Raw genomic sequence first — 27,672 nt, 5'->3', positions numbered from 1 at the left:
AATTCAGACTTTCAAATAAGAAATAGTCAGTTCAAATCAGAATCCTTTGTCTCAAAACTCAAGTGAAAATATTTTGCCCTCTGAGGATGTAAACTCATCAATCATGTAATAAATTAAGAATTTTGTGAATCAAGTCAGTTAGAATAGCCAGCATTTTGAGTTTAAAACTTGAATATTTATTTTTAAATGTATAATTCTGAGAATAAAGTCAGTATTCTGACTTTTAATCAATATTCTCTTTAAGTTTAGAATATGACATTGCGAGAATTCTCACTGAGAATAAAGTCAGGATTCTGAATTCATGCCTAAAATAAAATTTCTCAGAGTTAAGTGAAGGTTCTAAAAATAAAGTTACATTTCTAACCAAAGTTTGTCCTCAAATTCAAAATTTTGACTGTAAAAGTTCTGAAAATAAAGTAAGAATTCTAAAATAAGTGAGAATCCTTCCAATCTTGTTTTGCTTTTTTCCCCCCTTCAGTGGCCCTAATCCTCATTTGTACCGTTCAGTATGGGCAGGTCAAAATAGGGAGGAGAAAAAAAAAAGCATTCCACTAATTTTACAGTAAATAAACAGCTGGAAAAATGTTACATCAAAGACAGACTATTTTTACTTCATTTTATTTATATAAAGGTTAACTTGCTCATGTATGACAGTTGTAAATTAACGTCTCTTTAAATTTGTATAATTATTAAGGATGGCAAAATGACGACAAATAGGGAGTGTTTAACCCTATTATTTCCTATGGCACTTTAAATGAAAATAACTCCCTATGGGCAGTCCCACTCGCAGCGTTTTTGGAATCAAGCCCACCATGTGAAACGACTTTCTTCCTCTACCTTCCTTATCTCCACCTTCTCCCATCTTTTTCTTCCCGCAGCACGCTAGCACAAAAGCTGCTATCCATTATGTCTCCGGCTTGCGTTCCCGCCCTTTTCCTTACCCCAGCTGTTTGTCACCATTTTTTTTTTCAACTTATCGTAAGGTCACAGAGTTGCTGAAGGCGCCGTGAGGAAGGGTGGGCGGAAGGCGGGGGGGGGTCATTGTGTGCCAGAGAGAGACGCGCAACCACAAAAACAGCCCGCTGAATGGCTGATGAGACCACACAGTTTGGATGGTTCTGATTGGTGGGCCAGTGAAGGTCACCTCATGGTCACTGACCGATGACGTGTTCTCGGCAAATTGGGCAGACTCCAGGTCCGTCGGTGGCTTTTGTGGGTTTCGTTAGCACAATTATTAATTTTCTTAAATGCAAAGGAATTTGTTGTCCTGGTGATGTCTGAATTTACTTGAGTTGGCATTGATTAATTTCTACGTCCCACCCACATTGCTTTATATCTGTCCCGGATACCTGTATTTGATTGGGCTTCATTTGGGCTGATTCTCTTAATTGGAGCTTGTCAAGGTACAAATTGGCTGCCATCTTGTTTAATTCCTGGTATTTCTGACATTGTACTTAGATCTTTTTGTCGATGTTCGGGGCACTTGGCCAATATGACCAACCTTGCTGGAGAGGCCTAAGAGACCTAAAACCACCTCCACTCAATTTTAATACAGTACACATCAATGTTGGATTAAAACAAATAAAGACATATACTAGGGCACTGTAACACAATTCAGGCAAAAATAGCTTTGTGTTTCAATGAATTTACACTCAATTTGCAAAGATATACTGTTCGTGTCACAGCATTAAATGAGATTTGCAGCATCCTCAAAAACGCTGTTAAAATGTCGCATACTAGCTGATGTGCCTTCATGTACCCCCATTTGAGAACCACTGCTCTTAGGCACTAAGCTGAATTTTTTTTTGAGGATTAATAAAACACTCTTAGAGCAAGTGGGTGTTGGTGGCAGCATGTGCGTCATATCAGTCAACATCAGTTAAACAGCACAACATTTCCCATGTCGCTGTGCGGCCTGTTTAATCACCAAGCTGCCCCACATGTCCTCAAATTGTAACGTGGGAGGACCCCCACTACAGCAGATTGAGCAATTTGTGTGCTTAGTGGGGAGGCTTGTAGCAAATAATCTACATCAGAAACACTTTGTTGCACATTTTCAGCATTGGAAGCATTGCAAAAGGTTACATTTTGGATTTTTATTGCCATTTGTTGTTAGTTTTTCATCTAGTGTAATTTTCCCTTAAAAACAAAAACTCAATTACAGTATTTGTATACAAGCAATTTCAAATGTTTCTTTTTTTATATGTATATATTTATATAGCCTATGTAATTGTTTCCCGTTTCTGTGTTTGGCCATCAGAGTGTCCAGAGAAGTGTGGGCGTCGAGCTTGCACAGCCAGCGGTGACTGCTGCCACCCGCAATGCCTGGGCAGCTGCAGCGTGGCGGGCAGCGACAGCGCCTGTGCTGCCTGCGTGCACTACTACCACCAGGGCCGCTGCGTGGCCGACTGTCCGCCGGGCACCTACAAGTTCGAGGGCTGGCGTTGCGTCAGCGCCGAACTCTGCTCCAGGGTCCACCTGCCGGACTTCGACAGCTTCGTCATCCATGAGGGCGAGTGCATGTCCGAATGTCCCTTTGGGTATACGCGCACCACCCCTAACAGGTTAGCCCGCCGTGCTGCACGGAGTTTAGCCCAACCTGCCGTTCACGAGCATTGAAATATATCTCTTTGTTTAGAGCCGCAAAGAGCTAGTCAATTATCACATTCATTGATAAGCATTTTTGATAATAGATTCATCGTTTTAATGGCCTAGTTTCATTTGAAATTGTCTAGTAAAGGTTCTATTTCTGTGGTTCACGATAAAAGCAGACTTGTTATTTTTTTTATCTTCAAAGTAAAACATTTGATTTTACTTTGAATGAACATCCTACTAATGCTTGTGATGGAACCTCCCTCTTATACAAACTTTGTCAGACATATTACTGTCCGTTTTTGTCATGCATCCGTCCATCTCCCTTTTCCCAGCATGTCCTGCACTGCCTGCGACGGCCTGTGCGATAAAGTGTGCGAGGAGAAGGTCATCGACTCCATGGACGCCGCGCAGTCCCTGAAAGGCTGTACGGTTATCAAAGGCAACCTGCACATCAACATCCGCAGAGGCCGTGAGTACTCCGCACCGTTTGATTCTTACTACTACATGACATGCAGTCAAAGCACATGGTCCAGTATGGCAGATTCAAATGCCCCTTTGTGCTTTATATATATATATATATATATATATATATAACTACTTTTACACACAACCTAAAGTCACCATTTCTATTTTTTTTTTTATTTTAAACATAGTGCTACAGAGTAAATCCAGCATACTTTTTTTTTTATATAACATCTATTCGACCTCTAGTAACACAAACACAAGATAAGAATTAATGCCCGTTTAATGTCATTAATCACACAATGCAATTTGTTCACTGAAAATGATTTAAAAAAACAACAACAACTTTGTTTTGACCCAGGCTATTCTCTGAGAATGGGTACCAGGCTGCCCCTGAACAGTGAAACTGCTCATATAATTAGCACCTGTTCAAATGCATTGGGAAAAATAGTGATGGGAAAATGAAAACTCATGAAGCAGTTGTGATATATTTTTTTTAATTCTCGTTGGTGCTCTCTGTTTAAAGATAAAGGCCTGCGTAATAGAAATGTCTGAATTTTCCATTGTATTTTTAAAACAAGACTGACATCTAGAGGAGCAAAAATATATCAAAAGTGGTTCATGAGACTTCATTTCCCCATCCATCCATCCATTTACTTTCCTCCACTTGGTAATTGGTATTTTTTCTGCCAAAAGGTGACATCGGGCAAAAAAAAAAAAAAAAAAAAAAAAATCCATATTGATCAAGCCCTAGTGATAGACAAGTTTTATACCATACTTTAGGGTTTTTGTCCCATGATCACTAATGTCTCCATAGTTTTGTAGTATCAAACGTAAATTAAGGAAATTGACTCACTGTTACATTACTTTTGAAGGGGGGCTGAGCTTGGCTCTGGCTTCGTCTAAAAAACTGAAGCCAAAATACTTTTTACATTATGCCGCGATGTCACATGGAGTTTAGACCAGTACCTTGGAAAGTCTGAGGACCATGAAATTTCTTGGTCTTAAAACCATAAATAATCAGAATGATAAATATCAATTAAATATGTCTATTTTCACGTTGCTTCTCATTAGACAACATGGTAGCCGAGTTGGAGAGCTTCACTGGTTTGATCCAGAGGGTGACTGGATATGTGCGCATACGACACTCGCACACGCTCAGCTCGCTGGCCTTCCTGCGCAGCCTGCGATACATTGACGGCGAGGAACTCTTGGATGAGTAAGAACACACAAAATCACACTCCTTTTGCTGTCTTTTTGTTTTATATTGACAAAATGCTAAAATTACTTGTAATATTTACGAGAGATACACCGATATGCTTTTGTCATAATGGATAAAATTTGATTAGTCGTAGTCAGGAATGCCTATAACCAATAATCTTGATTTAGTTATTCAAAATTTAGGACTAATGTATGTATCTTTGTTGTAAAATTCGAGTAAAGTTCAGAGACCTCCCAGGGTCATCAGCAGGGTTTAAGTGTTAAATGAAAACTAAGTCTGATCAAGACACTATCTTAACATTCCAGGCAAAAAAAAAAAAAAAATCCTCCTCGCCTTCACTACTTGTTTTTCCTTGTTGACAAGAATAGTGCTGTCCCAAGGCTCCACATTGCAATCATTCCTGTAAGTCTGGGTGGTACCCTGCGTATCAAAAAGAGCCACATTGCCACCACCCTCCCCCTTTCCTTCCCTCCGGATCTTATATTCCCTTAGGCGCTCCATGGTTAATGGTGACGAAACAGATCGGAATGTGAGGTCATGAGCAAGAACGCTATAAAGCTGCCACATCACTTTATTTGTTTGCAGCAAAAACACATCCACAGAAGGTGTTTGTGCTTGTCAAAGTGTGCAAAGGCGGACCTGCAGTGACCACGCAAGACTTCCCTCGGAAGTCTGGCCAATGTCCACATTACATCCAAGTGCATTTATCCGATTTATATTTTATTACTCATTGAACAACAACACCTTGGGATCGGCTAAGAATATACTCTATGTTCACACAATGGTGAATATATGCTCTTATTATCCAGGCATCTCTATTGTGTGCTATGCCAGAATAGTATAAGGCACAAACTGTGCTTTGTGCATCAATCAATCCTAAAAAAAAAAAAAAAATCAAGGAACTTTTTAATAACCCCACTAAATCATTGAGACCTTAATGGGAGTCTAGCTATCTAATAATAAAAGAATCCACGTTTAAAGGATTGCTGAATCTGATGTAGCTGAGCATGTGCTGCTCATTACTCATTACTCACTTACTCATTGAGGGGGGCTGGAAATTGCAATGAAAAAAGTTTTTTTTTGTTTGTTCTTATTTTGCTTTCTACTTTGCGAATCATATGTAGGTGAAAGCAGTAAAAAGTAAACTAATTGTGCAAATACAGTACTAATGTAGCATCATTAGACTTCTCACTCTCTATGTCTCTTGTTGGATTAGATTTTAGGTATTTCAATCCCTCCTCAGCGGTTCTTTTTTTTGTACGCTTTGTATGTGTTAAGTTATTAATGTGAGGATGAATACAGTGCCTAAAATGCTACCCAAATACTTCCCAAATACCTTTGAGAACAAGGACAGTGAAGCAGCATGCATAAAATGCCTTCATTTAATCTTTGTCTAAATTTTAATGGGCCCCTGAAAATGGGGATGCTCTTCATAAAATGACTGAAATCCAATGAGTGTCTGAAAATGAAAATGAAATGTTTGAATCATATCACTGTTGAGCTGTATTATCTGCTGTCTGAAATACTTTTACAAATCTAAAAACAGAGGTAAAATCCTGAAGACTTCTTCCTTGTTTGGCCCTCTAGCATGTACGCTTTCTCGGCGTTTGACAACCAGCAGCTGCAGTACCTGTGGGACTGGAAGCAGCACAACCTCACCATCAGGAACGGGAAGCTGTTCTTCCGGGCCAACCCCAAGCTCTGTGTGTCAGAGATCCAGAAGATGTGGGAGAAGACTGGCATTCCAGGGCGATTTGACGAAAGAGACTTCCGAAACAATGGCGACCGAGCAAGCTGTACGTCCAAAAATCATCCAAATATTTCCTATTTTTATTGGGGTTGCTATAGTTTAGTTTGGCACTCTCCACTCACGGTGCTCAGTTTAATTTTTCTCCCCCCCCCCAATTTTTTTAAGCAGGTGTTACCACGATTTGTAGTTCCAACCTCTTTTTATTTAAGGATCTTAAACTAATGTTCTACAGATTTTTTTATGTCTTTCTTTTTTCTTTTATTTTTGGTATTTTTTTTCCCTTTTAGAGTTTGACATTTTCTCCAAACTTTATTTATATATATTTCTACATTTTCTTGTCATGTAGATTTTTTTTGTTGTTGCTATTTTTGTATTCCTGCTGTAATGGAAATGGAAATGGAGCACAGCTGAAGTGAGCTGCAGACAGCACTCTGCTGTGGAAAAAAAGACATCATCGCGAACCTCCTGACATTTAAGGTCAAGAACTCTTTTTGATGCAAGAACTCCTTTACCCCCTCAGGCGAAAGCACCATCCTGCAATTCAAGTCCAACACCACCAGCAGTACCAGGATCAAGCTGACCTGGCAGCGCTACCGCCCCCGAGACTACAGAGACCTCATCAGCTTTATCGTATACTACAAAGAGGCGTACGTTTCTATTTGCCGTCTCCTCCCTTCTTCTGATCTCAGCCGCGATTCCTCCTGAATGCCGCTCGTTATTGACGAAACCCCCCTCTCCGTCTCCCTTCATCTAGGCCATACCAGAACATCACCGAGTTCGAGGGGCAGGACGGCTGCGGCTCCAACAGCTGGAACATGGTGGACGTGGAGCTGCACCAAGACAAAGACACAGATCCTGGCGTGCTGCTGTCTGGCCTGAAGCCGTGGACGCAGTACGCCGTTTTTGTTAAGGCCATCACGCTCATGGTGGATGACAAGCAGGTGCCCAGCGCCAAGAGCAAGGTGGTGTACATCCGTACTAGCCCCTCAGGTAAGTACGTTCGAAGGAGTAATGGCAAGCTGTTCCTAAAAAATACCTTAGTGCTGCTCTGTCTGAAAAGCCAAATACTACCCCTTAATCAACGCAAAGCACTTTTGATTGGATGAAGGGGACTTACACCTTAATCTGTGCCAAACGTATCAGAGTCAATAATGTTATAAACTACATTTATAGTGGTATCCCTAGGTGTATTTTATCAGATAACTCCAAAAGATAGCTCGTGTAACACCAGCTGTTATACCGGAAAATTGTGTCACTAATGACAATTCACATCCATAAAAGACTTAAGAAAAGGTTTTGTAAAGGAGTTGTTTCATGTTCCAAAGAATTTGCTCTTAATTTGAAAATATGAATGTAATATTCCTGTCACGCCATTAAAATAGATTGGTTGATACCTGTCAAAATCTTATATACCCCTTGAAGTTCCTTTTTGTACACAAAAAAAGCCCTATTTGAGAACCACGGTGTTAAGCAATTAGTGTAGGATACTAATTAGAACAATCTTCATCATAGAATTTCAAGAGATTGCTCTGCCTTAATTAATAAATAAAATATCTATATGTCGGTAATTGATTTTTCTTAATCCTTATTAGTCTGTGCTATTGCAACGCCATGATTTTAGTGGTGAGGATAGTCATACCCATAAACACAATTAGACATTAAATAGATTCAAAATATGAAATGAAATGGTAAAGTTCCTATGAGATGGTTATGGAAATACATTTAAGCAGGAGAGAAACCAACGGCGCCTATTTTGTCTCTGTAGCGCCCTCCATGCCTCAGGACGTGCGTGCCTACTCCAACTCCTCCACGCAGCTGGTGGTGCGCTGGCTGCCCCCAGTCTCCCCCAATGGCAATCAAACCTACTACCTGGTGCGCTGGCAGCAGCAGGCCGAAGACCGAGAACTGTACCAGCACAACTACTGCTCCAAAGGTAAGCAAGCACACATGCTTCCACCGTATTTATTGATCTAAAAACAGCCCAGCTGGAAATTGTATACAATTCAGTGATACAATTTGTCCTCTTCCCTTGGCGGTAAGAAGCCTCCCTGTCATCTACCAGGGTGAATCTGATGTACAAACGCATACATTTGCCTTTTTTTTTTTTCAAATTGCGTTACGGGTCCAAAGTTTATTTTAGAGTGTGCCAGAGTCATTGACACTGCTGATTTAATGGCAGAGTTGAAGATCCCCGTAAGGATGGCAGCAATTGGGGTAGGGGACCAGGAGGATGACACCAAGCCCACAAAGTCAGACCCCGACGGCCCCGACAAGGGCCCCTGCTGCCCTTGCCCAAAATCGGTGGAGGACCTGGAGGCAGAAGCCGCTGACGCCTCCTACCGGAAAGTCTTTGAGAACTTTCTGCACAACTCCATTTTCACACCCAGGTGAGCATTTTTTCTTTTTTTTTTTTGGCAGTCAAAGAAGAAGTGTTGAAGTGACGCATCTTCGAGCTTTGTATCTCTAGAGGTTGCTAAATCGCTTGGATTTTTGGCTTACCTAATGCTGATGTATATGTGCACAAGCATAACAATTTCTTATGGATTTTTTTTCCCAAATCAGATAATAGCGACAAGACAATAATGTTAAAGGTTAATATTGTAAGATTAGTTTTAAACAACCTTCAATTTTTGCCATTAAAGTGTGTGATACATTTACAGCGTAAAAAAATAATTAATCAAAAAATATTGGCGTTGCAATTATTCAGTGTTTGTCTTTTTCTCATTCTCTATTCACCATAAATTGTTGGGTTTTACTGTAGGACCCGACTGATTTAAAGGCTGACCAATTAAATCTGCTGATTATGGCCCTTCAATCATTGACCCCAATAAAATTGGCCAAATGGCCAATATTTGCCATATATTTTATCTTTAGCTTCTCAACACAAACACATCTGACAAGATTTAATAGTGATGAGAAAATGAAGCCTCATTTTGATATTTCATTGCTCTTAGTCTAGATGACACTCTTGGTTTTAATAATACAGTGGAAATTATATCACAAGTGTTTCATGAGGCTTCATTTTTTCATAACTAAAAAATAATGTCCTTGTGACTTCATTAATTTTTGACATGCAATGTGTTCTGTGAACTGAAAAGGACTTTATGTTTAGTGTTGACACCTGCTTTGCGTGGGGAGTAGGTACAAGGCCGCCCAATTATTTACCTACATAAACAGAAAAAATGCCATTTTATTCATGATTGTTTTATATTTTATTTACCGGCAGAAAAAAACAGAATCAGCATTTTTTTTTTCTGCCAACAATAGACATCAGCCCTAAAAAACATGTACAAAATGGGACCCCAGTTTACTGTACTTCATAAATACACAGCTTGTTGGAATTTGAAACGGTTTGCATTTTATTACGGAGCCGGATCTGCTTTAGGTTTCTCGGTCAAAGCTGAGTCGCCACAAAAATGACTGGTGCTGTTTTGGCAAATCTATTTACAAAAATGTTCACTAGTTGTCCTCCCCCCCCAGAGGCTGGAAAGCATTGAAAACAACTCGATGACTCATTGGAACACACACACACACACACACACACACACACACACACACACACACACACACACACACCGAAAGACTTGTGTGAGCAATCAAAACAGATTCAAAGCGAACAACAAACCTCACTGCATTTGACATCTGCTTGCAACTAACCAACAACAGACTGACTCTTTTATTAAAAACAACCAACTTCCTTTTCCCTGTCTAGCGCTATCTCTGAAACATTTTAGTTCATGCACCCCCTTTACCATAGATGTGCCCACTCACTCACACACACACGCACACACACACACACACACACACACACACATAAGACTGACAAAAAGATATTGATCAAAGTGCCTCAAAATAAAAAAAGAAACAAAGCAGGATTAGGAATGAACTAGCACCCCCTTGTGAGACATTTGAGCAGTGCACCTTATGCTGTATACACACCCAAATGCTGTGTCCCCAAATGCTGAAATTGTTACTGAAATGTTCTTTTTCTAGACCACCTGATCGCCGCCGTCGAGATCTCTTCAACATCGCCAATGCCACCCACTCGCGGCGCCAGCACCAGCCTCACTATGCCAACACCAGCACAGTCTCTCCACTGCAAGGTGCTGCCAACAGCAGCGCCACCGACCTGGAGCTGATGGAGCGAGAGTTTGATTTTGTGGAACAAGCAGTGACGGAGCGCGAGCTGCAGATCATCGGTTTACAGCCGTTCACAGTATACCGCATCGATGTTCATGCCTGCAACCGGCAAGTGAAGCGTTGCAGTGCCGCTGAGTTCGTTTTCTCCAGAACCAAACCGGCAGGTTTGTGGAACACAATTTATTTTGAAACAATAATTGGCCTCTCAGAACATTTCCCGCTGGCCTCTCAAAACATTTCCTGCTTAACTAAAATGGAGAGGAGTGACAGGGAGCGCACTCTCCGCATGTACTGTACAGTATTTAAATGTGGCTGGGTCATTTTACTCTTTGTTTAATGATATCACTGCAAAAGAACCAAGCTTCATTGAGCACCCCTGCACTGCACTATCAGTGAGAGAAAGACATACTGAATGAACGTTTGTTCACAAAGCCATTCCCGGCCTTATCGCAGAAAATGCGCGAAATACAAACACTAACTTTGGGGCAAATCCTCTCCTATCTGAGTGTTTGTAGGTCGGATGTTTGTTTGTAGAGGAGCATCTGTATAATTTAGCAAAACGGTAGGAAAATTGCAATATACTGTACGGTATGCCAGGACTCAGAATAATGTAAACAATAATGGGTCGGCCAGATAAAATGGTGCTTTTTTTTGGGGCCCCTGTGCCATGCTTGGCCCACCTTCAGTCTGACCCAATTTAGCCAACATGGTTCTGAATGCCCCCTCTCTTTTTCCCTTCCAGAAAAGGCAGATGACATTCCGGGCATTGTGACCTGGGAGGGCCACGAGGACTCTGTCTTCCTGCGTTGGCCTGAGCCGTCTCACCCCAACGGCCTCATCCTCATGTACGAGATCAAGTTCAAACTGGGCACAGAGGTACGATTAAAAATTAATATTATACTCCACTTTACTGCGGTGGTAAGGTTCAATTTTGTTTCCTTATTTCTAACGTGGAAAACAGTCTGGAACCCACAAATGTCCATGCTGGCCTGACCGTGTACTTTACGATGTGATTTTTGCATGTCAGACTGAGAAGCACGAGTGCGTATCAGGTCAGCTGTATCGGACTCAGCGCGGCGTGCGTCTGTCCAACCTAAGTCCTGGCAACTACTCGTTGAGAATCCGAGCGACGTCATTGGCCGGTAACGGTTCCTGGACACAACCGGTCGATCTTTATGTGGCAGAACGTAAGAAGCGTGCATCAACACACTCTTAATCATTACTCCTGCATTAGCTCAAATATTGATTATTCTTGACCCATCAGGATATGAAAATTTCCTCTACGTCATGATATTCGCCCCCATCGTTATCATTGTGTTCATCTGCCTCCTGGTCGGCGCACTCTTCGCCTTGAACAGGAAAAGGTGCGTTGTCGTGCTGATGCTGCCGTTAAAACCGGGCTTTATAGTACTAATTACATAAACCGAAGCCAAATATTTTGGTATATAACAAGGTTTTACCATTTATGCTCACCGTTAATATAAATGAAATGGACAACCGACTTCCCACTATTGCTTTTTAATTGCTCTGATTGTTAGATGTATACCCAACAATGCAAGAAATTAACAATTGAAAGACAATATTCATCTAGTGAATTAGTAAAGATAGATCCCTCCAGATTAATGAAATACGCCTTAAAATCTAAATATAAACATAAATGATATTCATGTCATGAATCCTACATAGGATGTCAACATTGTCAAGAGCTGCTAATTGCAAATGTGCATGATCCGAAGATGACTCCATAGTTGTTTTGGTCTAAATGAAGACTGAAACGAATTATATATTATTTATTATGTAGAATGTTTTATATTTATAAGTGTTTATGTATAAAATGTATTTTATACACGGACGTTGTACATGTTTTATAACATTTTGTTGAACTATTGATTTAGGATTGTATGTGATTGACACTTGTTTCTTTGCTGCTAGGAACAGCGACCGGCTTGGAAACGGAGTACTGTATGCGTCGGTCAACCCTGAATACTTCAGCGCGGCGGAAAGTGAGTCAACTAGTGGTTGTAGTAGTGAAACCTAAAGAAATTGTTTTGCTCTTTAGTGCCAAGTATAGTATAGTATAGTATAGTATAGTATAGTATAGTATAGTACAGTACAGTACAGACAACAGCTACCGTAGTTCCCCAAATATAAGTTGCACTTTTTTTCCCCACTGGCGAGGCATTCACTGACTGCTCACAATGTGGGAAATCTGAAACTCACATATCCTAACCCGCATTAAAATGTCTAAATAATTGATATGAACACAAGAAAATATGAAGAATTTACAAAGATGATATTTATTCTGTTTTGCTGCCAGAATTTTTGCCCTAAAATTAAGGGTGCGTCCTATTACGCAGGTGCATCTATATTTGGGGAATTACAGTATGTGTTGACATGTTAAAGAGTTGTGTAGGAGTCCAAGACCCATGTCAAAGGCTTAATTTTTTTCTCCCCCGCGCAGTGTATGTGCCGGACGAGTGGGAGGTGGCGCGCGAGAAGATCTCCCTGAGTCGCGAGCTGGGCCAGGGCTCGTTCGGCATGGTGTACGAGGGCATCGCCAAGGGCGTGGTGAAGGATGAGCCCGAGACGCGGGTGGCCATCAAGACGGTGAACGAGTCGGCCAGCATGAGAGAACGCATCGAGTTCCTCAACGAGGCCTCAGTGATGAAGGAGTTCAACTGTCATCACGTGGTACGCATGCGGGCACATACGGTAGTCTTCACATGGTGCGTGTACCATTTTTCTTCACCGTCCATTTTGTGACAGGTGCGTCTTCTGGGAGTGGTCTCTCAGGGCCAGCCCACCCTAGTTATAATGGAGCTGATGACACGAGGAGACCTCAAGAGTTACTTGCGCTCCCTTCGACCCAAAGAGGTAACGAGACAAAGGTGTCACGAAAGGTGGGGGCAGGAATAGAAATTGCCAAATGCCAGTACAGTGGGAGGGATCAGGATTGGGCCGGCCAGCGTTAGAATCTTTTTAAACACCAAACAATTTTTGAATAAAAACAGAAGTATACTGGAGGTATATGCGAAAGCCTTATTCTGCTTCAACGTCACTAATCATTCTGCTTTCATTAGAGGATTAATGAAATCTTAAAAGTATTTTCTATTGAAGCTGAAATTCTGAGGAAATGGACAATTTTATGTCTCTAAACGATTAATTGACTATCAAAGATATTTATCAAGTAATTTTGTAATCTACTTGTAGATTACCGTATTTTCTGCACTATAAGGCGCACCCAAAAACCTACTTTTTAAAAAAAAAAAAAAGCTGATGGAAGGCCTTATAATCAGGTGCGCCTTATATATGGATTAATATTGAGATGGGGATTCGTAGATGGGGAATGGAGTGATAAAGTAAGCTTTACCTGTGTCTTTTGTGTGTTTACTGTTGAACAAGGTTGCTCTTATTGACATCGACTTATTATGCTATTGAGAGTTTATTATATATTATTATATTATTTGAGTTATTATTGGTATTACTTTGAATATTACTATATTGTGATTGTAAAAGTTTTAAAATATGTCATAAATTGAGGGTGCACCTTATAATCCGGTGCACCTTATATATGGAAAAAGTTTTAAAACATGTCATTAATTGAGGGTGCGCCTTATAGTGCGGAAAATACGGTACTCTGTTATTTTATGGAGCAATCAGTAGGAGAATCCTTTTTTAAAAGATTCCATAGAGACAGCCCTAACTGTTAGTTTTGATGCGTGTGAGAGACTCCAACGAACTCTTTTAGACACTCCATTGATGTCGTCTTTTGCGCATTTTCTGCAGCAACAGTGGTCCAGTCTGTCCCTGCCGCCCCTGAAGAAAATGCTCCAAATGGCCGGCCAGATCGCGGATGGCATGGCGTACCTCAACGCCAGCAAATTTGTGCACCGAGACCTGGCGGCGCGCAACTGCATGGTGGCTGAAGACTTTACCGTCAAAATAGGAGGTGAGGGAAATGGGACGTTTTTTTTGGAGGAATTTCCATCTTCTCGTTGTCGGGGTGAGAGGGAGCAGCCCATCAAAAGTTGCAGCAGCATCACATTGCAACCCGAAGTTTGATTTACAAAAACTCCAGACTTTTACTGGTTTAGAACAGAATTAGTCAAAGCGTTATGTCTTTGTGTGTGCAGACTTCGGCATGACCCGAGACATCTACGAGACGGACTACTACCGCAAAGGTGGGAAGGGCTTGCTTCCTGTTCGGTGGATGTCTCCCGAGTCTCTGAAGGACGGCGTCTTCACCACGAACTCCGACGTTTGGTGAGTGTACTTTGCATGAGTCCGTGGGACAGCTCTTCAAAACTGTTATGCTATGCGAAAACTTTGAAGTCTTGATGGTAAAACGTTGCTGTTTCATGAAACATTATGCAAAGATCACACAACTCAGCAACAAATTGCTCTATGTTCCAATTAATTTGCTCTTCATTTGAAAAGAAAAATGTACTGCTCCTGTTATGGCATTATTATTGATGATACCTACAGGAACCCCAAAATCTGAAATACCCCCTTGAAGTGCCTTCACGTACCCCCAGGGGTACACCAACCTCTTCTTAATTGTGTGTCTTGATGTCAAATGTGCAAATTACTGCAGTGTACAGCTACTCAATACCTGTTTTCTTCTAAATGCTCGGGTCCTTCAGGTCAAAGTTGCGCATCAGTCACTACAGTCGATTACCAAGTGCTACTTCAAGCCAGCCTTCAAGATCAAATGTGTCTCCATTTAGGTCGTTTGGGGTGGTCCTCTGGGAGATTGCCACGCTGGCAGAACAGCCCTACCAGGGCCTGTCCAACGAGCAGGTGTTACGCTTTGTCATGGAGGGAGGCCTGTTGGAGAAACCGCAGAACTGTCCCGACATGCTGTAAGTTCATTACCAGCCTTGTATTTACATTTTTTTCCCCTCCTTATTAACAGTCTTGGAGGACAATATTTGGAGCCTCTTTCAGAAAAAAAAAAATGTTGGTAGAAACGTCGGCTTTTTACTTCGAGTGTTCGTTTGTTTAGCTTTTCTGTTTCGTTCCTCTTCTCGATCTTCGGAAGTGTTTCGTTTTAGCTTTTCACTTTCTGACTCATACTTACCTGATTGTCTTTTATTTGACTTGTGACTAATAAAGTTAAAAGTTCAAATAATCGGCAAGTATTGGCCATTTGGCCAATTGTTTTTGGTATTGTTTGAAGGGCCTTAATCGGCCGATCGGGGCCCTAATTGTAAAGGTGTTTGTGTGTGACTGTGCGCAGGTTTGAGCTGATGCGCATGTGTTGGCAGTACAACCCCAAAATGCGTCCTTCTTTTGTGGAAATCATCAGTAGTGTGAAGGATGAACTGGAGCCATCCTTCTGTGAGGTCAGTTTCTTCTACAGCGCCGACAACAAGCCACCAGATGCTCAGGCCCCGCCGCCGCCCCAAAAACACTCCGAAAACACGGACGGCGTCCCTTTGGACACGGCGCTACAGACGCCGCCTTCGCCCGGCTCATCCCACCCTCCGCCCGGGCCCTCGCTCCCCTCCGGCTCACCCTCCCGGCCCTGCTCGGACAAGGAGCCCGTCGGGCACCAAGCGGCAAATGGCTTGACGTCGCCGACGACGGCATCGCCGGGAGCAGGCCCGCCGCTCAACGGGACCGGTTCGGTGGCCAGCATGCAAGCCGCCTTGGACGAGCTGCCGCCCTACGCCCACATGAACGGGGGGCGCAAAAACCAGCGTGCCATGCCCCTCCCTCAGTCGTCTGCCTGCTGATTGGACGGAGCAAAGACTCAAGGGAAGTCAAACCTGTTCTGCTGTAACGCCACCCTTTTTTTTGTTCTACTACGAGACACAACACTGCCCCCTTGCTGCCGAAGAAAACATCATAAACGGAGTTGCTAGTTTTATAAACACTTTCTTACTTTTTTTTTTAAAATAAAACGAGAGACCTTTCTTAGTGGATTTCAGTCCATTTTTGGGCAGGCATTATGGATGCATACCTAATGAGAGAAGAAGCACTTACGGAGTGAAGTCCTCCGTGTTGCAGCTTTTGTGCTGGTTAGTATCGTAATGACGTAAAAAGGTGTGACAAACAATATGGAAAAAAAAAAACGACATGGAAAAACTACATTTTGATACGCTGGCAGCGCTGGTCTCCATTTTGATGATTCATTTTGTACTGACATCAAAACCTGAGCCACAAACAGTGAAATACGCATCGACGTTGAACTACTCCGAAAAAAAAAATTCATAACATGACCATGACTTGTCTTTGTCGCGTTTTGAAGAGCGTTTACGAGAACGAAGGAAGATGACTTAAAATGGTGCACATAATCCTACGTACGTAAACAACTGAAGAACATTTTGTGCTCATCGGTACGATAATGACAAAGGAGTGAAAACGTTTGAAAGACTGACATGGAAAAATGATGCGAAAAGAAAATTGATATCCTTCTGAGTGATGTCCTCTTTTCTTCAACGAAAAATGGTGTGGGAAAATCTTTTTTCGTTAATGGGCTAAAATTTTGCTCCTCGGTACAAGATTGACATAGGTGTGAAAAAATGACGCGAAAAAAACTTTCAGACTCTTATGTTACCGCCATTGAACTGGTTAAAACGATAATGGCACAAAAAGAGGAAAAAAATCACTTTGGAGAGCAACAAAAAAAAATAATTGTGTTACCATTATTGTATTCATTTGTACCATAAGGTAGAAAAAAAAAAACAAAAACGCTGCAAGGACCTACAAAAAAAAACCGCTAAGAAAAGAAGCAATTTTGATACTCCACTTTTTCTCACCATCAAAATCTGAGCCACAAATCATTAAAAAGTGCTGGAATTGTTCTGCAAATCCACCAAAACACTTTAAAAAAAAAAAAAAAAAAATCATGGTCATATGAGTCAAGTTCGTTTTGGGAGGGGGGGATAGAAATTTTTTTTTTTTTTTTTTTGCCTTTATAATAACAATAAAAGCCCTGATTCTGAATGGTTAGAAGACATACAAAAACAACAATAAAAATAAAAAAAACTTGAGGTCCCCATTTTGAGAATTTGTTTTGATATTCAAATCTGAGCCACAAATGGTCAGGAAATAGTTACTAGGTATTGCGAGTTGACGTCAAAACACTAAGTCATGGTGGTGTTATTGAGTTTTTCTTATTTTCATGAGCATTTTTTTTTTCGGTGTGACTTTCTACCTTTTTATATGGTCCCCAAGTTCATCTTGTACAGAAAAAAAGAAAAGTCAAGCTGCTATTCCTTATTTTCTCTTGTGGTTGTAATATAAATCTATATAAATATATACAATATGACTATGAGTATATAAGAGACCTTCAGGTTGAATTTATGAGCGTTTTCACTGCAGTTTGCCATGTTTTTTGGTTTGTTTATTATTATTCTTTTTCTTTAAGTGTAACTGAGCTGGTTTCAAAGAAGTACGCCTGAAAAATATATATGTTATTATTATTTTTTCGGAGGAAAGAGTCCCAAGTAAATCTCAGGTTCGTGCTGCCATTTTAGGCTTTATTTCTTACTATTATTTAGCGGTCTTGTTCTTCACCGCACTCAATTTTCACCACCGATTAACAGTATTTGTACTTTCCTTTTTAACTACCCATCTGCAGCATGTTCCCCGCTTTTCTAGTTTTAAGGCAAAGAAAAGTGAATAGTTCATCAACACCCTGCAATTAGGTTCACTAATTGTCTACTGTCAGGCTGGCCGTAATGCTAGCTACCTTTTTAACAATTTTCGTGAGTTAAAAACACTACCTTATAATCACTTTTTTTTTTTTTTTTTTTTTTTGCCGACCATCAGTTAAAATCAACAATCTTGTCAGTCTTTTTGTTTTATTTAAAAAAAAAAACACCACCACATTAATTTCGGCTGATATTCAGCAATACACCCTGAGCCAAATTTGGCCAATTAGCTTGCTAATGCTAACAAATGAAAGCGGGTAGAAGACAACAAAAAAAGCACTACAAAATGGTGGTGAATGCTTAATCATCACGAAAATTGACATAAATATATTTTTCACTTTTTTTAAGCTAGTATCCGAGACATTGCTTGATTTACCTAGCTAGCTGATGCTAATAAAGACGTCGAGTCTTGACGCGCTACTATTAAATGTCAATAAATTTCACTACAAAATGGTGGCAAAATATTGTCGCTATAAGTGCTGAATATGATTCTGTTCCCTGAGTAAAAGGCTGAATTATTTATTTGTAAGATTTATCGGAGAAATAATGGCCAGCCCAGTTGTTTAATTGTGTTGTTGTTTGTGTATGTAAATCACTGTACAGAAATAGCTGGAGACTTTTTGTATTTGTTTTGATACATTTTTGACAGTTTTTTGCTACTTTTGGGGGAAGGGAAAAGGTTTCTTCTGTTTTTTTGTTCAACCATCCATCTACCTCACTGCCCCCCCCAACACCCCCCCCCCCCCCCCCCCCCCCCAACCCCATCAAGATGTGGAGGAGCTTTACTTTTAATTTTACAATTACAAATCACAAACCAAACAGCAGCACAGAAACATGGGATTTTTTTTTTTTTTTTTAATGAGCACAGATAATCGATCCTTTCTACTGTATGTTCAGGAAGTGGAACTCGGGTTCATGAGTGTAGAAGACGTTATACTGGCACGGTGTACTTAGAACTGGATAAATAGATAAATATTTCATATCATTCACTAAAATTAATATTTGGACACAATCGAAGAGTTACAAGAAATCGTTTGATACAATAATGTTGATGTAAGAGGCGAGATAAATTGACATATTAAAGCGATTAAATTGACAAAATATTATGAGAAAAGTCGAGAAAAACACCATTGCAATATCTGAGATATAACCTGTAATATAATACAGAAATCATCGAAATACCAAAAAGAAAAGTTAACTAGTAAGAAAAGGTTATTGTGAAATTAGTCAAAATTTCCACAGATATATGTTAAAAAACACAGATATAAGTTCACAAATATACATTTGTAGATAGTTGGAGATAATACAAATTTAGTTAAAATATTGACACTTTCCTCAAACTTTCTCATATTTGAGCGCTATTCTTCAGAAAAATCATTTTTTACTGTTACAATTTAAGGAGTAGCTTTATAGAAATATTATTCCAATGACTTCTAATAATGAGACTTTATTCTTGTAAACTTTTTACGTTATTCTTGAACTATTACCACTTTTTTCCTTATATTTCTGTCTGCAGTGCTTTATCTTCTGTACAAATTTGTAATTTTTCGATAATTTTTCATGACTTGAGCAGTTGTTTTTTGACGCTCATCACATCATGCCTATTTATAATGTACAAGCTCTGACGTTTTGATTTTCTTTTTGGTAACCTCGCTACTAGTGTCATTTCTGACTATTTTTGCAAGGTCTTATTTTCCTTCAACTTTACAGCATTACTGAAAATTCGTTTTTCTCGCAAATCGTTTCACCAAATTCGGACTTGTTTTATTATCGTCACCATATTGTGACATTTTCTCATTGTGACTTTTCTCATTTATGACTTTTGTTCATGTAAATTCAACTTGTTTTTCCTTCTCCTTTTCAATGTGGCCCATATACTCTTGATGTGCATCATGACATATCAACAAACGGGGGGAAAGGAAGATGCTACTGTAATTACTGCTGGAACTGTTAAATAATGCAATACAGCTCAGCATTTTTCTGCCCATGTTTCTGTCGCTGGTTGCAAAAAAAAAACAAAAAAACCCCACAAAGCTCAATCTTCTTCTTCCGCATCTTTTTCGCACATTAGTGAGTATGTGGCGGCACATTCATACACGACTGTACACTTTTGAAGTCAGTTTTAACGTCTTGTTTGAGACGTGTGTGTGTGTGTGTGTATTTCGGGCTGATATTGTGTTTGCCCCGGCGAGGTATTTTTTTCACCAGTGGGCTTTGCCAGAGAGAAAAACCACATCCGGTTTGGTACGCTCGCGTGTTCAAAGATGCAAAAATGGCAAAATACTGACTTTCTGGCTTTTTGGGGACTTGTTTGTTGCCATGTTTAGGTACGGCTTGTTCTTTGCTTTTAAATGCAGTAGACCGATATAAGGGATCAGGATTCTTTTTTTTTTTTCTGTTTCATTTTGTTTTACCACTGGATGGCCTCAAAGAAAAACAAATCACTTTTTTTTTGTCTTTTTCATGCATCCATGGCCAATATAGTTTTGTACGTTTTTCCAATAGCCTTCCAGCCCTCTTAATGAAAATGTAGAGTGGAGGTTTTGTTTTGGATGTTCTTATCCCATTTTTGTTTTGTATATGATGTTTTCAAATATTAGCCAGAGGGTGGAAGCTGATTGGCTGAAGGAAAAAGAGAATGTTTCTCTGGTTCTTGTTTTCTTTGTTTGTTTTTCTACATGACATTTAAGATAAATAAAAATGTATGCAACTTAGAACTGCTTGTTTCTTTGAGCCTCTGTGACAAAGTATCTCAGAAATACAAATGGTCATCTAGAAATTGGTTCGAAATAACTAATTAAAAATTAGCATTTTGAATTGTCTTACGCACAATTAAACCTTCAGCAAATTAAACTGTTTGAGTAAACTGTTAACTAGTCCACAGCGTCCACTGGTGGCGGTGCGTTGAAAACCTGTACGTATAAAACCTTTCAGCCTTTCAATTAGATTAAAAAAAAAATGATAGGAAAAATTCGTGGGCTTGAATTTATTTAAAATAAACTGTTGGTTGTTAGGACCAAATTCGTTTGCAAGTTTTTAAAATTTATAATTATTTAATTTATTCATTTTTAATGAAAAACGGTCTCAATCTTACACAGTGTCCCTTTAAAAAAACACATGAAGATTATTCTCATTGCTATGCATCGCTGCTAAGTTTACAAAATATGGGTTTCCAAAAATATTTAAGCCGTAATGTTCGAGGGCGGATGTGACGTCATATGTCGTTGTTTTTTAAATAAACCGATCAGCGTTTTTTTTTCATTGTTATCTGTTTGTTACTATAATCAATACTTGGATTTAAATAAATATTTTAGGGGGGAAAAACATTTTATTTTTTATTTAAGTGAAAGCCTCGCGAGCAGGAGTGACGTCACCATGTTTTCTTTCACAGCGTAGTGAACAGCACTTAGCCTGAGTAGCTTCTTATTTTTAATGCACACGTCCAAGTTAGTATTTTTACGAGTTTAGCATCTGTATCACTAACATGTTCCTCCGTCAAACCTCAGGTAAGCGATTTAATTTGCTGTTTTCTTCCGCGCGTTGTAGCTATACGTGACAGAGACTTATTTAGCTTGACTGCTAACATTATGCCGAATAAAGTATGTGTACAAATATCGGTATAATAGCGCACTGTATGATTGCAGTTCAAAATGTACACATATTTTGTCGTCTGAAGCCAAACGCAGAATGTATTCGTTGTTTGCACCTGTTAGGTCTATTTTATCAGTGGTATAATTGATTATTTCTTCTCCACAATTTTTGGCCTAAGTTAATACTCACCAGGGTTTTTACCGATCTTAAATTAGAACAAAGGTGTCACAGTGCATCCTTTGGCACAAATAAGTGTATTTCTGTCATTCGTTTGTTTTAAAGCTACTTTTTTGTGCATAATGTAGTTTGTTGTTTATTTCCAACAACAGTCTCTTGCATGTAATACATAAATGACAAAAATGTAGACATTTTAACAAAAAACAAACACCTTCACTTCCTCCCTCATTGTTTGTTTTTACCTCCAGAAAGAAAATGATGGTGTAGAAGTGTATGGAGGAGAAGAGGTGAATCCTCTTCCAAGATGGCCAGTGAGCTCCGCAAGACCATCTTCATGGCCAAGCAAGAGCGCCACAAGAATCTGTTTCTCAACTACAGGAACCTCAACTATTTTCCTGTAGAGCTGCTCACAGACGAGGGGCTTCAGTTTCTGGAGAGGCTCTACATGAAGAGAAACTCGCTCACCACGCTGGTAATTCGCTTTGTTTCACTGTGAGTGCACAATCATTTGATATTCAGGTTGTCATACTGCTTTTTAATCTTTTTTTCAGCCTGACAATCTTGCACAGAAGCTACCAAATCTCATAGAGTTGTGAGTATTATTATTATTTTTAAAATGTGTTCCACTGCACTGTTTGAACCTTTCAGCCAATCTGTAATTTACTGCACCTTTTAGAAGGTTTCTGATTGCCTCTAAATGCCTCCAGATAAAAACTGTTTATTGATTAAAACTGTTTTGTGTTCACCTTTGTAGGTATTTGCACTCTAATAACATTGTGATCATTCCTGAAGGTGAGTGCTTCTGCATTGCATGGGCCCAATAAGAGCTTCAGTCAAGGAAATTATTTTCCACATTTCCGAAATGGGACTAAATTGAGATGATGCTGTATTCAGCTATCGGAAACTTGGCCCGGCTGCAATCACTGGACCTTAGCAGTAACGCCCTGCAGCTGCTCTGCCCGGAGGTGGGACGGCTGAGTTCTCTAAGACAGCTCCGACTCTCCAACAACCAGCTCATAAGCCTGCCGCCAGGTAAGACGCTCTACTTTTTTCGATGACCTATCGAAATCTTGTAGTCATAGAATTTCATTTAAACTAAATTCATTTGCTGGATCGCTTTTCAACTGCAATAGCCTAATGCGCCGCTAGAGGGAGGCAGTGTTCCATTTTCCACCTTACGTGTGTGTTATTCGCTCTCAAAAGTAAAAGAAGCCCGAAAAATCGTTTGGTATTGTACAGTCAATGGCTTATTTTAGATGTTACTTTCAGTGCGAGTCAAGTTTTTCTTATGATACGTTTTACACGTGCACAAATCTTATTTTGACTAGGCACAGGTGCTTCAAAACATACAGTAAGTGATTACTTTTAGTATCCCAGTACTTCTGTAAAATTGATCAATTACTAACCTTAGAGAAATGGATGAGTACCTAAACTAATCGATTACTTTAGCGTAAGATTACTTCATGTAACAAAAAATAAAGTTATCAATTGTTTTAGGACCTAATTACATAAGTAATCAATTGCTTAAGTAATTCATTTATTTAACATTAACCACTTAAGACACTCCTTTAGCCAAACACTTTTAAAAAATATTTTGATATATTAATAAGTACATGATTGAATGTATTAAACGTAAAAATATGTCTTTGGGATTGAATGAGTCAATAGTTCAGGCTAAAATTCCACGCAGCCGGAAAAATAATCCTAATGATCCACTGATCATTATAAGTAATAGATTACACACACACACACACACACACACACACAAAAATGCTTTACATGGCTTTCACTCAAGAGTTTTATTGTCATATGCATAGAAATGTGTTCAGCTCCCCCAGCAGACCACATTCCACAACCGAGCAAATAATAAAGTAGGCAATAAAACAAAAATGAATTGTGGGATCAGATCATTTTAAGTTTATGCGGCTTGTGTGAACTTGCGAGTCGTTCAAAAACAAATGTGTATTGTGTGGGTGTGCAACAAAGAACTGGGGGACCTCCAGTTCCTGGAGACTTTGGACGTGTCCATGAACCAGCTGACATCACTTCCCGAGTGTCTGCACCGCTGCTCGTCGCTGCGGTATTTGAGCGCCGACCACAACCTTCTGAGCCGCGTGCCGCGCCACCTCTGCCGCCTGGCTCGCCTCACCCAGCTCTCCATGGCCGCCAACCGACTCACCTTCCTGCCGCTGGGTCGCCGCCACCGCCTTACTTGCTTCTTTTGCAGCGACTATCTATATTGATTTATTTATTTTTTTTTAGATTTGGGAGGATCACACGAGCTGGAGTTTGTGTTTGTGGACAACAATTTGGACCTGAAAGGCCTGCCGTCAAACTTGTACAATAAGGTCATCGGATGCAGCGGGTAACTTATTCTCTTTATTATACGGTACGGGTCAAAAGTTGGCGAATACCTTCAAATCTGTTTTTTTCTGTTTATTATTCAAATCTGTCAGAATTCACTTTAAAGACAGAATTATGATGTTATTCTCGTCAATCACAGACATTAAAGTTGGAACGCTCACTTTAAAGCAGTGCTTCTTAAATAGTGGGGTGGGCACCCCTGAGGGGGGGCACGAAATAATGCCAGGGGGACCCCTTGGAAAAGGCTTGGTTTTTGTCATGTGCTGTATAATTGCAATAAAATAAGAACTTTGTTTTTTTTTGTTTTGTGTCAGGCACTTTAATGAACTAGAGTTTTTTTTTCTGTTTTAGACTAAGCTGTAACCCAAATAAACGCTGTAAAAAACAGTTGTTAAAAAATGATTTATATTGCTTTTTTTCTTTTGTTAATGTTGAAAAGGATACAGGTTTAGGTGTACTTATACAATTTTTAGAGAATCTGACTTATAGTCAGCCCGTAGAGTGGGGGGGCCGCGAAAAGTTTTCTCTTTGCTTGGGGGAGCTTGGTAAAGTATAATTGAGAAGCACTGCGGTAAAGGAATTCTGACTTTATTCTCAGAATTGTCAAAGTCAGAAGTTCGATTTAATTCTCAGAATTCTCACTAGCTAAAATCTGAATTCTTACTTTTAGGACAAAATTCTGACTTTAAAGTGAAGATTGACTTTGAAATAAAGCGTCTGACCTTCAAATAAGAATTCTGAGTGTCAAAATTCTAAGCTGCACATCGGAATCCTGCAACCTTTGCTTTCTTTTTTTTCTTTTTTTTTTTTAAACCAAGGGGCGTGGCTTGAAAAACGACATCAGAAACACGGTGGATCAGTCTTGTTCTGGATTCCAGTTTTGGAAAAATCCACCCCTGAGCGCGAGAAGACTCGGCAAGTGGAAGGAGAAAACTTGTGTGACGCTCGCGTGTTTGTGTGGCCCAGGTGCGGCGTGTCCTCACAGGGGGACGTCACGGACCAGGAAGGCCGGGCGGAGACGTTGACCGAGGCCCTGCGCGGCCTGCCGGCCGAAGTCAAAGCGGTGGCCTCGGAATCGGATGCCGTGATTCCCTTGGAGGAGCTGGCCATGAGAACTCTGCACCGCCTCTTCCACCAACGGCGCAGCCAGCCCACAGGTGACGGATGGATGACCGTTCTGCTTTTTTTTTTTTTTTGCTCTCGGAATTGTAATCACGCTTGTGGTATATTCAGCAATGATTGCAAATTGTGCCGGGTGAAATTTGTAGATGCGAACGTCCCGCCTCCCATCGCGTTGCCAAAGAGTCTCCTGGATCTGCTGCAGTTTCCGCTGGGTCACTGCCATCGCTGCGCTCAAGCCATGTTCACTGTCATCTATCCAAAACTTTTCCCACTGCGACACACCGTCCTGGCGGAAGTGCACCGCAGGTTGGACTGCATTTTTTTTTTTCTCACATCACTCGAAATAAACTTTATATAAGTATGTAACATTTATTTTATGTCAGCCTATAGATTTTGATGTCATAAAAATGAACTGCAGGCATATGAATTTCATCTAATTAAAACTTTTTTTTAATTTTTTGTAGTTGTAAATGCTAATAATAATAATCCCTTATTTTTTACATTGTTAAAAATTATACAAATTTTGAAAAAAAAGCATGTTCTTTTTATCTCTTTTCTTATTTTATATTTTATTATCTTTGAATGTATTATTATTTTTCTGTGTATGAATTACTTCTTATATTTCTATGTTGTGTCATGCCACCGTATGTCTTTTTTGCTTCCTTGTGCCTCTCCATAGGAGCATGGTAAGTTTTGTGGCGTACTGTTGCTCCAGCCACTGCCTTCGGACATTTAATCTTCAAGGCTGATCAACTCTGGAGCCGCTATTCTACGGACATGACTTTTTTTTTTCTTTTTTAAACTCAAAGACATGGAGTAAATAAGCACTTTAACCTCCTTTTTGTTTCTCGGCAGAAATATTTTTACAGCAGATTCGCCAATGTGTGTCTGGAGGCAAATTTAATGCAAGTCTGTGTCTCTTTTGCCAGTAAACATTGACTGAACTTTCACTGTTTTTCTTGTGCTTGGTATCCTGAAAAGCCATTTTCAGTAGACAAGCGGGTCTTTTGATGTGTGAAAATCAAAAATGTGACAATTTTAAATATATTTGTGGATGCGGAAGTCATGAACATATTTTTGTGAATCTCATGTAAATTGCAAATATATTTGCGGATCCTAAAACCACCGGACAATCACAAATTAATTTGCGGAAAAACATGAAAATAGGAAATATATTTGCGGAAAAATATATATTATAGGAAATATAATCTCAAAAAAAAAAAAAAAGAACCTGTATGAACCTGAACCTCTCAAAAACACCTGAAATCACGAATCTATTTTTCTGAACATTTTTAAGACCTATCTATTATCCTGTAGCTGCAGATTGTTTTGGTGGCGCCCTGTCACCCCCCCCCACACACACACACACACACATATCCCTGTTGTGCACTTGCATTCCACCATTAAAGTTTTTCAGACTGACTAAAATTTCCACCTCTCAGTGTATTATATAATTGACGTTCAGTCTATATTACACGTTTGCCTGCGGTGCAAGTTTCTTGAGTGTGTGAGTCAATGCCTATGACAGGAGGCTGTGTGTGTGTGTGTGTGTGTGTGTGTGTGTGTGTGTGTGTGTGTGTGTGTGTGTGTGTGTGTGTGTGTGTGTGTGTGTGTGTGCGTGCGTGTGTGTGCGTGTGTGTGTGTGTGAATACATCGTGCAAGGAGCAAGTAATTTCCTGCCTGTGGGTCATGCAGGCTGGCTGGGCGGGGGCGATGCTGCTCAGCCTGCTGGAGATAACATGCTGTGAAATGTCACGTCATGACAAAAATGAACATTTGGGACTCTGTTGTTTTTTTTTCGCCGCATTTAAAAATTCTGATGGCATTTCTTTGGTGCGGAATGAAATGTTCCGTGCAGAAATTGTGTTGCGTTTGTCCCCGAAAAGGAGCGGGCGAAGATGAGGAGGAGATGAGCAGTCGGATGTGCGAAGTGATGTGACAAACGGCCGCAAAGTGACAGGCGGTGGGAATGTGATTGACAGCCCCCCCCCCCCCCCCCCCCCCCCCCCAACATGGCCTCAGTGGGCCACGTGACTTAGTCCTGCTGCGTGAAATGTTCAAGTGCGCATGCACAATGCACATTGCATTTACATTTGTTGCATTTTTGGTCCGATAATGTATTTTCATAATTCCTTTTCTTAAAACTGCTTTCCACCTTCTCACTTTCCTTTCTCGTGACCTTTATGCATTCTTTTCCCTCACTAGGCCTATATTTTCATTCATAATTTACTTCCATCTTCCTTCGTTCCCTCGCTCACAACTGTTATTTATTTCACAACCTGTTTCGTTCATAAATTTGATATTTAATAAAATGTATTTAAAAAAATACAACATTTCTACGTAGTTGTGTTACTAGTGCAATATTAGTTTCAACTTCGGGTTTATAATAGTCATTTTATGTCACTATCTTTTTTTTACATTATGAAATGGTGAACGTAAAAATATAAGTACTGCTAATGATATCTACTTTTAGCTGCTGTCACGATGTTTGCTTTGCGTTATATATTTCCTTTTTAAACCGTGATTTCTGACGTCAGAGGGCGCGGCCATTTTGTCACCGAGGCTTGCGTTCACCGACAGGAAGCTGA

At 40.1% G+C, this 27,672-nt stretch overlaps 2 protein-coding genes across 2 annotated transcripts in view; both read left to right on the top strand.

Annotated features, from left to right (window-relative positions):
- LOC148424369 (insulin-like growth factor 1 receptor) overlaps positions 1–20,547 on the top strand; it is a 47,497-nt gene extending 26,950 nt beyond the window's left edge. Inside the window, exons 3-21 of the mRNA XM_088412352.1 lie at positions 2,261–2,564; positions 2,928–3,064; positions 4,132–4,276; positions 5,867–6,075; positions 6,550–6,676; positions 6,784–7,019; positions 7,795–7,962; positions 8,209–8,416; positions 10,023–10,333; positions 10,912–11,045; positions 11,197–11,356; positions 11,434–11,533; positions 12,102–12,172; positions 12,631–12,860; positions 12,936–13,043; positions 13,956–14,118; positions 14,303–14,432; positions 14,897–15,031; positions 15,409–20,547. Of these exons, the coding sequence (XP_088268478.1) occupies positions 2,261–2,564; positions 2,928–3,064; positions 4,132–4,276; positions 5,867–6,075; positions 6,550–6,676; positions 6,784–7,019; positions 7,795–7,962; positions 8,209–8,416; positions 10,023–10,333; positions 10,912–11,045; positions 11,197–11,356; positions 11,434–11,533; positions 12,102–12,172; positions 12,631–12,860; positions 12,936–13,043; positions 13,956–14,118; positions 14,303–14,432; positions 14,897–15,031; positions 15,409–15,907 (3,575 nt within the window). The 3' untranslated portion in view covers positions 15,908–20,547. The remainder of the gene's footprint in view (positions 1–2,260; positions 2,565–2,927; positions 3,065–4,131; positions 4,277–5,866; positions 6,076–6,549; positions 6,677–6,783; positions 7,020–7,794; positions 7,963–8,208; positions 8,417–10,022; positions 10,334–10,911; positions 11,046–11,196; positions 11,357–11,433; positions 11,534–12,101; positions 12,173–12,630; positions 12,861–12,935; positions 13,044–13,955; positions 14,119–14,302; positions 14,433–14,896; positions 15,032–15,408) is intronic.
- A 530-nt stretch (positions 20,548–21,077) lies between these two features.
- lrrc28 (leucine rich repeat containing 28) lies at positions 21,078–26,034 on the top strand. Its single transcript, XM_088413313.1, has 10 exons — positions 21,078–21,336; positions 21,847–22,070; positions 22,150–22,190; positions 22,353–22,390; positions 22,493–22,630; positions 23,585–23,791; positions 23,861–23,963; positions 24,929–25,119; positions 25,231–25,390; positions 25,764–26,034. Exons 2-10 carry the CDS (start codon positions 21,903–21,905, stop codon positions 25,831–25,833), a joined length of 1,116 nt encoding a protein of 371 aa, XP_088269439.1. The 5' UTR covers positions 21,078–21,336; positions 21,847–21,902; the 3' UTR covers positions 25,834–26,034.
- Positions 26,035–27,672: the final 1,638 nt, after the last annotated feature.

Source organism: Hippichthys cyanospilos, chromosome 4 (genome assembly GCF_059441005.1).
Source record: "Hippichthys cyanospilos isolate Australia breed blue-spotted pipefish chromosome 4, RoL_Hcya_1.0, whole genome shotgun sequence".
Classification (NCBI taxonomy): domain Eukaryota; kingdom Metazoa; phylum Chordata; class Actinopteri; order Syngnathiformes; family Syngnathidae; genus Hippichthys; species Hippichthys cyanospilos.
Note: the sequence above shows the minus strand (reverse complement) of the source record. Positions and strands in the feature narration are given on the sequence as shown.

Coding starts and splice junctions, on each gene's coding strand:
- lrrc28 (XM_088413313.1), top strand. CDS start 21,903: ATGGCCAGTGAGCTCCGCAAGACCATCTTCATGGCCAAGCAAGAGCGC. Junction 25,120..25,230: donor ACGGCGCAGCCAGCCCACAG/GTGACGGATGGA, acceptor TGAAATTTGTAG/ATGCGAACGTCCCGCCTCCC. Junction 25,391..25,763: donor CTGGCGGAAGTGCACCGCAG/GTTGGACTGCAT, acceptor GCCTCTCCATAG/GAGCATGGTAAGTTTTGTGG.